The 15,400-nt window shown below is 54.3% G+C and overlaps 4 protein-coding genes across 4 annotated transcripts; all 4 read left to right on the top strand.

The window, feature by feature from the left end:
- Positions 1-2,392: 2,392 nt before the first annotated feature.
- J4E79_005680 (uncharacterized protein) lies at positions 2,393-3,673 on the top strand (the record flags this gene model as incomplete). Its single annotated transcript, XM_049354558.1, has 5 exons — positions 2,393-2,528; positions 2,581-2,765; positions 2,815-2,972; positions 3,020-3,278; positions 3,326-3,673. 5 exons carry the CDS (start codon positions 2,393-2,395, stop codon positions 3,671-3,673), a joined length of 1,086 nt encoding a protein of 361 aa, XP_049210681.1.
- Positions 3,674-5,472: 1,799 nt separating this feature from the next.
- J4E79_005679 (uncharacterized protein) lies at positions 5,473-6,459 on the top strand (the record flags this gene model as incomplete). Its single annotated transcript, XM_049354557.1, has 2 exons — positions 5,473-5,818; positions 5,870-6,459. The coding sequence occupies 2 exons, from the start codon at positions 5,473-5,475 to the stop codon at positions 6,457-6,459; spliced, it is 936 nt and encodes a 311-aa protein (XP_049210680.1).
- Positions 6,460-7,620: 1,161 nt separating this feature from the next.
- J4E79_005678 (uncharacterized protein) lies at positions 7,621-9,236 on the top strand (the record flags this gene model as incomplete). The annotated part of the gene is made up of 2 exons (XM_049354556.1): positions 7,621-7,800; positions 7,869-9,236. The coding sequence occupies 2 exons, from the start codon at positions 7,621-7,623 to the stop codon at positions 9,234-9,236; spliced, it is 1,548 nt and encodes a 515-aa protein (XP_049210679.1).
- Positions 9,237-12,512: 3,276 nt separating this feature from the next.
- On the top strand, positions 12,513-14,861 carry J4E79_005677 (uncharacterized protein; the record flags this gene model as incomplete). The annotated part of the gene is made up of 6 exons (XM_049354555.1): positions 12,513-12,560; positions 12,635-13,056; positions 13,105-13,539; positions 13,590-13,852; positions 13,897-14,460; positions 14,512-14,861. 6 exons carry the CDS (start codon positions 12,513-12,515, stop codon positions 14,859-14,861), a joined length of 2,082 nt encoding a protein of 693 aa, XP_049210678.1.
- Positions 14,862-15,400: the final 539 nt, after the last annotated feature.

Genomic DNA, 15,400 nt, shown 5'->3' with positions numbered 1-15,400 from the left:
TGTTTGTGGACAGAAGGTAGAAGGGCAGTCGCGCTCGGCCCCAGGGCAACAACGCAGGCAGGTACTCTCGCTACCCAACCGAGTCAATCTTTCCGATGAGAGTGATGGCGATAGTCAGGATCCAATCAAGACATGTTCGCGGTGAAGTGAGAAATCATAATTATGGACTATATGGTCACGTGGTCGCGGAGAGAGTCGCTGCCTTCACCTTTTCTCGCGCCAACACAACGACTGAAGGAGGTACGGGTAATTGGCAGTCGCCTGCATGCTGAAGTACGCAGACGCCTCATACAAAGGAGAAAATGAACAAGTACGCCGCAATTCACACCCGGCTAGAAGTGAAAGTTAATGTAGACTTCTAGTTCTTTGCATTCTTCCTCAACGGGAAGGAGACAGGAAAGACAGAAGAAGTGGACGATGAGATGAAAACAAAGAGATATGACTACAGGAGTATTCGAGAGATTGATCTTCGAAAGGGACATGAACCAGTTACCTTTGTCGTTACTAGAGCTGCCACCTGGGCAACAAATGTCCATCGTGGTATTAGAACGTAAGCTGAGCAAGAGCCCGCGGACGATAGCAACTCTTAGACCTACACGTCGAAGTATTGCCACAAATTTGTCAGGGCGATCGCGGAATGCTGATTACTTAAGATGTAACTTGTGGAGAGAACAAGTCACCCACTCCAGCGCTCCCCATGGTCCCCACAACCCGCCAAGCTGGACATGCGACCTGGAAACGGGAACGTGGCTCTTGGCTGACTCAGGATACGATGTTGGATCAACGTCCCCTCCAAAACGAACAAGAAGTGCTGACAAGGCAATGGCAAAACGCGGCTTAAGCCTCGGTTACGGGACAGAAACACAAAAAGCAAAAGACACGCCATTCTGCTTGCCTGTCAAACCAGGAAGACGGGTCAGATTCCCATTCGGCATGCTGTGTGACGGTCACGTCGGCGTGCGATGGACCACGATGGATCGCGTTGGCCGTGTTCAGACGTGCAGAGGGCACATTTTGATTTTCATCGAGTGGGTTCAGTGTGGAACAGGAGAGTTCCAGACACGCAGGCAGCCGAATACCCGCGCAGAGGACGGTCCGCCCCTTTGAGGATGTTGGAACGGCGCTAGTCCGTTGTGGTTTTGGACGCTCGTGGAATATGTTGCGGTGGGTCCCTTAGACCTGAGAGGCTCCTCGCTATTTATCCAGGTGGCCATGGGGAACGGCCGTTGAACCAAGCGAGTGGGGGTCGCAGCGAGTTACCTCGGGCTCAAGTGGCTGAAGTGGTTTAAGTGGTGTGAAAAGGGCCGGAGAGGCAGCAATCACAAACATGTCGAGAGAGAAAGGCCGAAACGAGGCGTCTTGGGTAAGCATTGGAGGTGATGGGGTGGGTCCACTTTCGGAGGTATGGCGCGGAAAGAGCCGCCATCCAGCGTCTGAAACATAGTCGGGATTGCTCCTAGGCCGTCCTGCAGCATACGGGCGAGCTGGCGCGAAGGAATGCATCATGACGGAGAAGAAAGCAGGCGAAAGTTGGGCAAGCAGTGCACGAGCCGGCAGAAGGAGCTAGTGATGTTGCACTCGCTGCGGAGGCAGGGCCAGCAGCGTACAGAGGCAGCCCCCTACGGTGGACGAGTGAAACGCGGAGGCACCGGTACAGGTCCGAAGCATCAGGTTGGGGAGCAGATGTCTAGTCATGTTGGCGAGCGGCGGCAGCAGGCTTCCTAGCCCGTGGTAGGACTGGATGCAGCGGGAATCGATCGTCGCGCCAGGTTGCCGTGTCTCGTGGCTTTCACGTCGTCCATCACGTTGCGGGCGCCGATCGCGTCCGCATGGGGGACTGGCATCCGAACGTCGGGCGTGCACGCTTGACCTGCCCTTGGCCGCCGTGTCGCGGGAAGACATTTAATATCATCCTGCCCGCCCAGCTGGGTCACGGCTGCTGCTGCGAGCATGGGCCTTCATCGCGAACGGTGCAGATCAGGGATTCTTTGCCGACACGTTATTTCTTAGGCCAGTCGCATACCGTCCCGGTTGTTCAGTCGTCTGTTAGTGCTGCATAGTGTCTCGTTTGCGCCCTCCTGCCTGTCCATTGAGATACTTTTTTTGCTTCTTCGTCCCTCGTTCAGTCGCGTCGCCCTCTGCTAGCACCGTACACCACCCACCACCACCACCGCCTACTGCACCCCTCCCAACCTCCGGTAGCGTCTCCCGCTCGCCTCAGATTCCAATTACCTGCACGAGTCAGCCCGCTAGGACCTCAGCTAACACGCATGGTAGGCCTTGACTGCTACCTCGCTACTGCTGTATGCTGTAGCCCATCCCTAGCGTGTCGCGACTTCTCCTCTCCATCGCCGCTGCCTCAGCTCCTCCACGACGTCACCCATAGCAGTTTATGGCACCGGCAATCATGTGCTTCGGACGAAAACCCTCTGCCACCGACCCCGAGTCGAGGAAGAATGTCGAGATCGAAAAGAACCTCCGCGCCGACCGGAAGCGGGCTGAGCGCGAGGTGAAGCTGCTGCTACTCGGTATGCATTGAACGGGCCCCGGTGATACAGCGTGACTGAGACAAGAGTGCAGGTGCCGGAGAGAGCGGCAAGTCGACCGTCCTCAAGCAGATGCGCATCATCAACGCAGGCGGATTCCAGAGCCTCGAGCGCAAGACATGGCGGGCCACCATCTTCAACAACCTGGTCTCGGCCTTCCAGACCATCTACGCAGCCATGCAGGAAGACGACATTGACTTTGAGGACGACGACAACATTGTATGTCCCATCCAATGGCTCCTGCCCAAACACCACTAACCGACGACAGCGGTACTCCGAGATGGTCAACTCCGCGCCCGACATTGGCACCGAGGAGCCCATGCCCGAAGAGTTCCACACAGCCTTCAACTCGCTCTGGGCCGACAAGGGCGTGCAGCTCACAATCCTCAAGGGCAACCAGTATGCGCTGCACGACAACCTGAACTAGTACGTTCCCCTCCACCATCTCTACCACTCCCAGGCTAACAATTCAGCTTCTTCCAAAACATCGACCGTCTGTTCCAACGGGACTTCCTGCCCACCGACCAAGACATCCTGCGCACGCGATTACGGACCACCGGTATCTCCGAGACCATCTTCGAGCTCGGCAACCTGACATACAAGATGGTCGACGTGGGTGGTCAGCGCTCAGAGCGTAAGAAGTGGATCCACGTTTTTGACAACGTGCAAGTCGTGCTCTTCCTCGTGGCCATTAGCGGATACGACCACGTGCTAGTAGAAGACCGGAATGGCGTAAGTCGCCTTTTAAGCATACACGCTACATCCACTAACAGCACTAGAACCAAATGCACGAAGCTCTCATGCTATTTGAGTCGATATCCAATTCCAAATACTTCGAAAAGTCGGCGCTTATCCTCTTCCTCAACAAGATCGATCTCTTCACCGACAAGATAGCAAGTGGCATGAGCCCAATCCGGAGGGTCTTCTCCGACTACACCGGCGGGGATCGAGATGTGGAGGCCGGCAAAGAGTTCTTCGCCAACAAATTCCGCAACCTAGTCCGCCAGCCCAAGAAGGAGGTCTACGTCCACTACACCAACGCGACCGACACCAACCTGCTCAAGATCACCATGGCGTCTGTACAAGACATGATCGTCCAGCGCAACCTCAACGCACTGATACTATAGTAATCACGGATGGTCGCGTTGCGATCGTCGCCGTCTTACACACAGCCCACGAGAGCGCTCGCGCGCCCACGCGAAAGCAGGGGTGCACAACGCACACGCGCCCGCGCTGTCGACCCACCTGCCCCAAAAACGGACAGTCCGCCTGGCGGGACCGGAGTAGCAACGGACTTTTAGTGGACGAGAAGAGACGACTTCCACGGCCCTTTTCTATTATATACCCCCCGATACCTCTTTCTCCGCTTCATCATCATCTTCGCCAGTACATGACGATCTCACGACTTAATCTCTTGGTCTTGATGCTAGTCTTGATCTTGGTCCTTTTTCTTCTCTCTTGGTTTGTTTTAGTAAGCGGACACACGCATTTTGTAGATTCATAGTGTATTGCAGATCTGAGGAGACGAGCATGTCTTGGAACTCGACTGTGGAAAGATACAGAGGCTGACAAAATCTCCCTCCCTATCTCGGCTTTGGACAACTACCGTTCATTGGGTGTTGTGTACCTAGTACTCCTGCGCAGTCACTCACTGAGAGTGGGCAGGGTCATAGATTGGGGTTGGGCAGTGCCATGTCCAAAGAAACATATTACATGGCATTGGACGTGCAGCGGGGAATGCAGAAGAGGTACATTTTGCTGCTGCAGTGTAATATCAACAAACCATCTTACCCAGCTCCGAGACATTCTTCATCTTGACGTACTCCGGTTCCCGTAGTTTCCGTTTCCCGTGTCGTTGCACATGCAGCCACTTACATAACCATGCCCCAACTTACATCATATTTACCCTGATTTACCCACCGCAAGCGAAGGGAGATATGATCAGGATGGTAAAAAGCCGCATCCCGCGGGGTTCGTCAACGCCCATGCATCATGCGCCTCTGCGGCGTGGTTGCCTTACAGACCGAACCAGTCGCTCTCGGTCCGTGCCGCTTCAACCCGGCGTGGGACGTTGACTCGCACGTCGCGTCGCAGAGTGGGAGGAGGGTCTATCCCTCCATAATGAGGGAGTGGCTGAGCTGGTGGCTTGGCTTGGACTTGTGGCGTCGGTCTGTGGTGGAGAGAGATGGGATGGGTGGATGTGTATAGAAAGGGTGAGATGGATTGTAGTGCAGTGCAGTGCAGTGCAGTGCGATGTATTGGACATGCGGGGTGGGTGGTCAGGCGCGCACAATGGGATTGTAAGGTCACGCGAAGAGTGTTGGCGGAGTGAGTAGAAGGGTGCTGTTGGTGAGGGCAGTGTGGTTTGTGGAGGGATGCGAAGTGAGGTAGTGCGGATGGGGGAATCCCTTGCTCTGAGGAGGGGACGATGCCTGTGAGAGGGCGATAGTAGGCGCTTGCTAACACATGGTGTTAGTCTAGGGAGAAAGTAAGAGAAGGCTAGCCAGGTAAGCTGTAAGCTGTGCAAGTATGGACAAGATTGATTTGATGGTGTAAACAGTGCTCTATTTTGGGCAGAACAGTACCTAGGTATCCATACTATATTGCAGACAGCGAGAATCAGAGGCGTGTCTATTAGTATCACAATACTTCTACAAATATCAGTAGAACATGCAGGAGACACGGTCTAGGCCACTCACCGATATCTCGTCACGAGACCTAGGTAGCTATCCGTGGACGTTCACCGTACTCTCGACCGCTTCACGCTTCTGACATGTGCAATGCTCTCGTGACGGGTGCCGGCTGCCAGTGCTAGTGCCAATCGGGGAAACATCGGCGCGTGGAGCACCTGCAGCAAGTCCTGATAGCCGGCCTTGAGCCTCATCAACACCATCGTCATACCCAATACCCCTCAACCTAGCTGGCCATGTTCTCGCCCGCTGTTGGCAGAGTCGCCCGCTCTGCAAACACCTTCGGCACTGCGCCAGCGACTTCGTATGTCTTCACCCGCTGCGCCCGCTCTGCGCTGAGCACCAGCACGGCGCCGCAACAACCCTTCCGACCCAGCCACCAGCGGCGCTACTCGTCCTCGAAGCCGTCCACACCCCCGAACAGCAAAAAGAAGCCCACGGAAATAGATCAGAACGCGACGGCAGAGCTCCAGGGCGCCGGCAAGAAGTCCAAGGAGACGAAGAAGCTGAAGGAGCCCTCGACGGCTACCACGGGCAATAACGTGCCCTTTGTACCGCCAACAAACCACCTCCGGGAAGACGGTAAGATGCCACGGGGATGCACCTTCCCATGCATATGCTGACGTACTGTAGATGTCAAACTATCTGCCTTCTTCGGCCTCCACCGCCCCATCTCCATCTCGCGCTCCTTCCCCAACGCGACGTCGACCGCTGAATTCGACGCCTTCTTCGACGTAAACCGGGCGAATGACGTCCAAAGAATGGAAGCCACCAAGAACGTCCTCGCTGGCTTCTTGGACCGCGTAAACGCCGAGATCGATGCACAAGAGGAGCAACGAGCCGATGCGATACAATCGGAGCAGGAGGTATACCACCTCGATGTTGAACCCACACAGCAAAGCGTAGAAGACTGGGCTTCTCGCCTTGTTCCATTCCGAGCACCAGCGGCACCCGAGCCGTACGATGCACTAGCGAGCGCGCCTCAGGCCGAGTCCCACTCCGCTGAAGGCCTCTCCGCCAGCATCAACCAGCGCATAACCGAAGTACCGCTGCCCGCGCAAGAGAGGAAGCCAAGCACATTTCGCCAGCACGTTGCGCGACGAAGATACGGCATGTACATGATTAGTGTAAAGAGGCAACGGAAGCTCAAGATGAAGAAGCACAAGTACAAGAAGCTCATGAAGAGGACCAGGCTGTTGCGGAGGAAGCTCGATAGGTTGTAGTGAGTACATAGCGTTGGCGTTATAGACATGCATGGCCAGGTCGAAGAGAATCACTTCATGGACTCGCGGACTGCTGGCCTTGGGACTTCGATGTCGCCTGCGTAGGTGCGAAACTGGTCGCAGTGACCAGGAATAACACCCGCGGCTTAACGGTCGCCTCCCTACGGTCCTTCGTTTGACAGAAGGCATTACGAATTTACTCGACTCATCTCTCGAATCTCGCGCATTGTCTCGGTGTTTTGAGCAGCTTGTTTTGATCGCATATGACGCCAGACGGGGCCGCTTCTTCTTTCCAAATACCACCGTCAATAACCACCATTACGTGCATTTCCCTTGCATTGTGTTTCTGCCCGAGCATCTCGCTGTTTCTTCATGCATCGCAAAAGGTCTCTGAGAATTCGAATGGAAGTTCAAGATGCGAACGCATTGATGATCGGCGCTGTCAAGCGACGTTTGTTGACGGCGGCTATACTACGCTCTAGGCGTAGTCCCGTGTCGCAAAGTCACATGAAACCCCACCGCGACTGAGGCCGTCACAACACCCCCAACATCAGGCAGCACGCACGTCAGTCGACTGAGTCGATGCCCCGCACGGAAGCCTTAACAGACGGCTCCTAAGGCGTAGCGAAGTCGCAGCCCGGCAATCATACGTTCCAGCACGCTCAAGAGCGCATGACGCCTTGGCACGAACACCCCTCTGTCATTTTTCCACTGCGTTTTCACGACCCCGCTGTGTTCTGGGCGTCGGATCGAAGGCGGGATACACCTCTTGGGCGCATGGTTGAGACGTCCAAGTGATCCTTCCCCCAGGCATGGCGCTTGGAGGTGAGTCCCTTGGAGAGAGAGTGGCGGGAACGGAGGCACAGATGAATGTGATATATAAGCCTGGTATACCTCGCCCACAGATTGGAAGGCCAGCAACTTCGACAACAGCAAAGTCAACAGTAGCATCCAGCAAACTCCCCTTCTTTCGCTTCTTACAGCACTTTTTCCATTCTTTCGCCCAGGTCGGCCTTTATATCAACAACCTCTCTACACTTATTACTTACTTCTTTCATTACAAGAGCTAGTCTCTCGTTTTCCTCCACTTTTAACGTTTAACGCATTACTACTATTATCGTGCTTTCGATTCCAAATCACAACCACAACAAATCAGCAAACATGGTTTCCAAGACTTTCATCATCGCGGCTATGATTGCCTACGTCCAGGCCCGTTTCGGTCAGGAGCAAGTCCCCATCGACGCTATCAGTCAAGTCCAGGGTGGTGATGGTGGTGCCGCTGCTACCATTGCTGGTGCAGCCATCTCTGACCTTCTCGGTGGAGCAAACTCTTGCGATAAGGTATGTTGCTTCTCCACTTGTTTACCCTACCTCCACATCCCCGGGTCTCAGGCTAATAAACACATCAGCTCGTCCGTGCTGATCAGATCTTCACCGAACTCGGTGGCGGTGCTGATGCCCTTGCTGCTGCCATTGGCATGGTCACTGCGGAGAAGAACACCAACCCCTTCGCTGGCGGCAACGCACAGAACGTCTGTGGCGATGCTTCGCTTCCGGCTACTGCTGAGCTTCGTGGTATCACTCCTCTCATTGACCCTGATGTCGATGTCAACGGTGATGCTGCTGCCCTTAGCGCTAGCAGTGCTGCGTCTCCTCTTGCTGCTGATGGTCTGAGTGTCTTTGACCTCATGGACCAGGCTGGTCTTGGTGACCTTGTTGTTAGCCAGGCTTCGGCTGGTGGTGCCGGTGCTGCCACTGGTGGTGCTGCTGCCGGCGGTGCTGCTCAGGGTGGCAACCAGGCTGCTGCCGGTAACGGCAATGCCAACGCTGGCAACAACGCCAATGCTGGTAACAATGCCAACGCTGGTAACAACGCCAACGCTGGTAACAACGCCAACGCTGGTAACAACGCCAACGCTGGTAACAACGCCAACGCTGGTAACGATGCCGCTGCTGGCAACGGAGCTGCCAATGCTGGTAACGCGAACAACAACGCTGGTAACGCTACTGCTGATGCTGGTGCCGATGCCGCTGCTGGTAACGACAACGCCAATGCCGGTAACAACAACGATGCTGCGGCTGGTAACAACAACGCTGGCAATGCCAACAACAACCAGAACCAGAACCAGAACAACAATGCCAACGCCGGCAACGACAACGCAGCTGACAACGCTGGCAATGCGAACAACAACGCTGGAAACAACGCCAACAACCAGCAAGATGCCGCCGCCGGTAACGACAACGCCAATGCCGGCAACCAGAACAACAACAACGCCAACGCCGGCAACAACGCAAACAACCAGCAAGACGCCGCCGCCGGAAACAACAACGCCGGAGCCGATGCTGGTGCCGATGCCGGCGCGGATGCCGGAGCCGACGCAGCAGCAGGCGGTGCCGGCGGCGCCGAAGACTTCGGTCTCTGCACCCCGACCATCACCTTCCAAGGCGGCGAAAACGGGCGCCCCGCCGACGAATTCACCTTCCAGATCGCGGACCCGCTCGCGCGCGGCGGCCAAGGCGAAGCCCTCAACCCAGACATCATCACCAACGCGCTCTGCAACCAGCTGACCAACGTGTGCGAGGCCAACGAGGCTGCTGTAGCTACGTGCGAGAGTGCTGCTGCGGCTGTTCAGGGCGGAGACAGGAACAAGGCGCTTGCGGATCAGTTTAACAGCCTTGTTGGGTTTGCTGGTGCGGTTACCAACCCGGATGGTGGTGCGGAGGATGTTGGTGCTGCGGCGAAGGCGAGGGTGATGCGTCGTGGTCTTAGGTTGTAGGAAGGTGGTTGTGATATAGAAGATGAGAGGGGTATGAGTATGAGATGAGAAGATGAGACTGGGAGAGGTGCTCTAAACGAAATCTAGATGCGAGGGAGGGGTGAACGGTACGCATTTTTTGCTGGATGTCTACTGTTGTTAGAAGTTGGCTCGACTTTTCCTTTTTTCTTTTTATACTGTATTCTTATACCACTGAATTTGCGTTTTACGACGAGTAGATTGATATCGATGAACAAATCTGTTACGATTAATATTGTTTCTCTGTTGCTGGCTTGTGAGTTACAAATGATGTCTTTCTGGGTCCTCCTGAACATCCTTTTACCTTGTATCAATCGGCTGTTTGTTGGATACTTGCAGCTTTTCTTGAGTGGCTTCATTCGGTTGCTGGTACCGAGGCTCTCCTCAACATCGTGGTGGAGGCGAGGAGGAGAAGGCGCATTTGACCCAGACTGGGGCCTGGCCTTGGTTCGAGCTGGTCATCGAAGACGTACTTTGGTGACCTTGGTGGAGGCAAAACTTGAGGGAAGCTGAAGTCTGCATGCCGAAAGACCTCGCCGATGTTCATACGTCCTTCGTTGCGTTGGTGGTAGCGAGCGTCTCCTCGTCACTTGGGTCGAGGCAAAGCTTGAAGGATGCTAAAACCTGCAATTTGAGATACCCTGTTAATGTTATGTTTTACCTCGCCGTCCGGGTAGCTCTAGACTCCGACCCCAGTGAGATGTCTTGTCTTGAGTGGCCTTGTTGTGGTTGCTGGTAGCAAGCGTCTCCTCGTTACTTGGGTGGAGGCAAAGCTTGAGGGATCACGAGGTCTGTAATTTGAGATACAGTGTCAATATTCCTGTTGTCCTTCGCCGACTTGATAGTTCTAGACTCTTATTACAGTGGGAGAGGCGTTGATTCGAGACGGTCGATATGTCGGCTCTAGATCTGCCTCCTTTGCCTGCGCAGTATCTTGCAGTGAGAGGCGTTATGTGGACGCCGACCATACTGTGGTTCTGGACTCGTTTTCTTGTTTTCGCAGTATCTGGGTGCTGAAGGGTCGACCCACCGGGTAAGCTAAGCGCTCTTTGCGCCATGTACGTACACCTACATTGGCAGCTGATTCATGGAGCCATCCGGACAACAGCGCAAGCGGAGATTTCCATACGACGTCGTGTGCCATAATCGTGGTAGGAGGCACCTCGAGATGCAATCTAGAGGAGGCTGTGTAGAGATTTGCATTCGCATGCAGAATGCTCCTACTGCAGTAGATCAGGAGTCTTTTGAAATGTCCCGAGATGTAATCGATGTGTGTGTTCAGTGGTAGCGAAAGGAATTGCACCCTGAGTGTGTCTCGTGGCACCACTTACTCCACGGGAGAGATTATCGGTATCCGTGTTTCTCCTCGGTCGACGGGACCTAACCCACACTCTCACTCCGGTAGACACGCGACAGCTCCAGGAACGGCGAGGTAGTGGCCCAGAACTGAGGGAAAAGCAAGCGGTACCGTTCCCTACATTGTGCCATGTGGGTTCGATCGAGGCTCCGAGTTCCGTTGCTCCGCCTCGAAAAAGCAAACAAAAGAACGTGGCTAGACAACGTCACGAGAAAATCTCCGGAGTCTGGAGTTGTCGCAGCTTGCAAGGTACATGCAAGTCCTACGATACGACTTCTGTTTGCGGACTTGGACGCAAAACCCGACCGAGCGTCTTCACCACACGGGCTGTGCTTAATCTAATGCAAACAGGATGGATACATCCTGTTCCGAGAATCCTCCCCGGCATCCCCGCCCTGCTCCGCCTTTACAATTGTGTGCGCTGCTGGCTGTTGGTACGCGATATGCGGTAGATAGCGATGTCACACGCTCATTGGCCATGGATAGGATGAGGTTACTTGGTGTAGCTGATCTGCAAGTCCGTTGTGATCTGCGCTGCATCTGTCTTCCGCGGAGCTGGTGGAGGTGGACGCTCGACTTACCTATGAAGGCGAAGTGGCTTGCGGAGAGACCCTGAGCTAGAAGGTATGGAAGAAAGGAAGGAGTGTGTGTGGGGATGGTGAGTCTCGCCAGGAGCAGGGGAACCATGTGCGCGCTTGGAGTCGGTGAAGTGGAATGAGCTGTTTTGGACAGCGAGACGAGTGTTGTGAGCTGGTTATGATAGCGAGGCAGCTTTGCCGTTCCGAGCAAGCGGCCTGGCGCACAGCGATCATGTGTTGGACGATCATTGGGAATTGCAGGAGGCCAAGGCAGAGCTATGAGCGTCGGTAGTCCACGTGTGAAGGTGCTAGAGTCAGTAAATCCCGCTGTCGTTCATTGCTTTTGAGGCGGAATCAGGCGGCAGCCACAGACGCATTGTCATGGCACACAACCCTCCTCACGTCGCATTCGCTTCGATGTGGCGCAACGAGTGCAATGCCGGAGTCGAATGCCTGGCAGAGTGGCTTCGTACGAACTCTAAACGCGAACTTGAGCCGTCGACACCGGATGGGTAGCGCCCGCCCATGGAGTGAAGCTACTGGGACGTTCGTGCCTGCTAGGCCCGATCTGGGCAAGGGGTGTCATCCAAGATGAGGATCAGGTACGACTGCATTGACTCGACCCACCAAACACGTTTGAGGGCTGGCAGAGTGAGGTGGTTGATGGTGAAGAGCAGCGGCGGAGAGAAGGGCCGCGGTGGCTGGCTCCCAGCTAGGCGTGGCAAAACGGCTGCGCCACGGTGATCACAAAAGCTTGAGTGCCCAACAGATGGACTGTTTGGGTGACAGTGTAAGAGATGCGTTCACTCGACATGACATGGCGGCAGGCCATGCAAGTAGTGCAGTGCTCAGACAGCATTACGCAAAACACTAGGTCCGCATGGGCTTAGGCGCCAAAGTGGGTCCCGATGAAAATCGCGTGCGTCTCGACATGCATTCCTTCCACACAGACAACAAAGCCTGTTAGCCTCATTGCGCACGAGCGTCGTCTAGCATGGCACATTATTAAGAGAAACATTTAGCACAGGGCGAGAAGCCAAGGGAAGCTGAGAAAAAAACTTTGAGACGTGCTTGCTGAGAAAAGGATCACCATCGGTCCTTTACTGGGTCCCATTCCCCCGCCATCCGATTCGCACCGCTGCAACAGGCCCTGATGACGACGTAGGTGCTAATCGCGAGTGTGGTTCTTCAGTTCATGGCGAAGTTCTCCCTTACACCTTCTTATATGCCTTTTTTCGCCGATTGAGACGCGGAATACTATAGTAGTCTATGCTTGCCGCTCGCCAACTCCCTGTGGATACCTACTAGATGAATCAGGCCAGCATGACCACTCCGCGACGGAAGGCATGTGTCGAGTGCCGACAGCAAAAGGTACTTCCCCACCTCAATGCATCGCGACAACGTCCGCAACGGCTTGGATGGTTTACTGATCATTTCTTTGGCAGATCCGATGTGATGTCGAGCAGCACAAGGTACCGCATGACCCATGCGGCCGCTGCAAGAAGATGGGCCTCGAATGCCGCATTCTTCCCACGTCGACCAGGAACCTGCGCCAAACAAAGGCTGAGATGCGACGCGAATTGGAAGAGTTGCGATGGAATATGAGGCAGGGGCAGAATCCTGGCGATGCAAACTACCCGCAATCGACAGCATCACCGACCGTCGACATGCAAAACTACGGTCCGCTCGAACACGCTTCGGGCACATATTCTGATCCTTCCGGAAGGACAGATGCATCAGACTCCATGTCACCAGCTTTCGACTCGCGGCCACCGACGCGAAAAGGTTCCGATCATCATGGCACGGTACCGCGTGTGATTGACGGCTACCTGCTCGATTCAAAGAGAATTGACGATTGCTTCACCATGTACGTTGACGCAGGATGTTGTTCTTATCTATGCTAACATGACTGCAGTTACTTCACCCAATACCATCCACTGTTTCCTATCTTGGACCCTTCAATAGGGCCGAATGACTATTATGACCAATCGCCGTTCTTGTTTTGGACTATCGTGGTCACGGGATCGCGGCGGTACTCTGAACACGAAGTCCTAGAGAGGACGAGCCAGCCCATCACCCAGCTCGCGTTCTCTTCAATGGCGCTACGCACCTCACAAGTTCCGATCATCCAAGGTCTACTAATTCTGTGCACATGGCGACTACCCACCAACTCAATGTACAAAGATACGACACACCTCATGTGTGGATCGGCAGTGCATCTAGCAACACAAATTGGTCTGCACATAGCAGGTGTTGGCCAGGATTTTGCTAGGACGCCGCTTGAGAAGGACCAGTCGCTCAAGGTGCAACGCGCCAGGCTCTGGCTGTGTTGCGTCATCGTTTCCATAAGGTGAGGTCACCAAAAGAAGTGACTTTGTGACATACGCTAACCGTATCTAGAACGAGCTGTGTTGAAGGTATACCACCTCTTGCTGAGTCATTCTTCGATGGCGATGAACAAGACCGTGAAGACATGGTTCCATACCTCCCGTCTGACCTGCAGTTCCTGCATAAAGTCTACATCATCCTCATGCGTGCCATGGTTGCCATGGGCAAGACCAACTTACAATCTATTCATTGTGATGTCCGTGTATTACGATCATTGATTGGCATATTCGACTCGCAACTCCTCAGCTTGGCCCCATCTTCTCCAAGTGAACTCGGTAAGTCTAACCCGGTCATTTCGAAACTTGAGCTAACGAAATAGATACCCTGCAACTAAGCTGTGCACGTATTCACGTAATGGCGTTCCATTTCTTCGCCCACCCCACGAACCCTGGACCCGATGCCGAGGGTCTCTCACGATTCTACTCCCTTTGCATCTCAGTTATCCAGTCCGCTTCGACGATGCAGACGACACAAAAGATCTTCCTACCCTCCGTCTCGCAATCATTCATTGACCGAACTATTACTCTGGCTGGGTTTACCATCCTTAGACTCGTTCGAAGTCCGCTTGCTCAACATCTGGATGTACTTGCGGGCGAACGAGCTTTCTCACAGGCGTATGATTTCCTTAAGAACGTCTCTTTACAACCAGGAGATATCCATTTCCGAACTGCGCACATTATGAAGGATTTGTGGGGTAGCGACAAGGTGTTCCGTAAGAAGGACGGCCGTGTGGAGTCACTATATCTGAGGCTGAGGACGCGATTGAGCATGAGCATTAGTTACGACATGTTCTGGTACTGGCGAGAAGAGTTCAGCAACATGAAGAATCCGTACGGCGACGAAGTAACTCTGTCGCACGAGAACCCCCAGCAGAACCCACCTCGTAAGCATCTTACGTCAAGTCTGACGGGCTCTGAACTAACAAACATGTCAGAATACCCATCCCAACAACAACAACAACAACAACAACACCCACAGCAGCACCAGCAGCAACTTCCGGATCCGTCGATGAGACAGCAACAACAACTCCCAGTGACCAAATTCGACCCTAGCTTGGTGAATCCTCAGATGCAACAGGACCCGTCCGTAATGAGCTTCGATGCCTGGGAAGGTCCAGACTATGGAGTGCCGCCAATGCTTGATCAATTCCCCGATTACGACTGGGCGGCCGGATTTGAATTCTCGAATGCGGAAATGCCCAATGTGCCGGTTGGCCCTATGAATCCAATGATGACAGCACCAGGGCCTGGAGGCGCACCGAATATGGGATACACCTACGGTTAGACATTATAGGGTCCGCGTGAGGGGATGAATCAGACGCGATGGAAGAGTAATAATAGCGGTTTCTCGCCTGGTGCGGGAGTTGAAGCGTTCAGATACCGTATACCTACTCAGATACGCAATGCCATGGAATATACTTTACCCCGATCGTCCATTGCAGACGCCACATACGGTCTACGAAGACCTCCCAAACGTAGACATCTGGATTCGGGATCGCGATCGCGGGATCGGTAACACCGCTAGACGATAGTCCAGGAACGGATCGCGGTGGCGCAAATTTTTCGATCGCTTCGATGCACGCTGCATCTTCCTGGGAACAGGCGCGACGCCAAAGAGCTGGGGTGGTGTGCCGGTCTGACCGAACGAACTCCGAACGCGATGGAGATGAATTACCAAGGCGTATATGATAACAAAGGGTCTTCTCTTCCAGTGGGGACAGTCCGACAGGTACAAGACGAACCTTGCAGCAAAAAGCAAAACGTGGGTGCGATCACCTGTAGTGCCTTCATCGCGCAGCCTGACCCTGATGGGCCACTAGCGGC

This window comes from Alternaria viburni (assembly GCF_023758015.1).
Source record: "Alternaria viburni strain BMP 2772 chromosome Unknown scaffold_11, whole genome shotgun sequence".
In the NCBI taxonomy this organism is placed as follows: Eukaryota; Fungi; Ascomycota; class Dothideomycetes; order Pleosporales; family Pleosporaceae; genus Alternaria; species Alternaria viburni.
The sequence above is the reverse complement of the archived record's forward strand: the minus strand, read 5'-3'. Positions and strand labels throughout refer to the sequence as shown.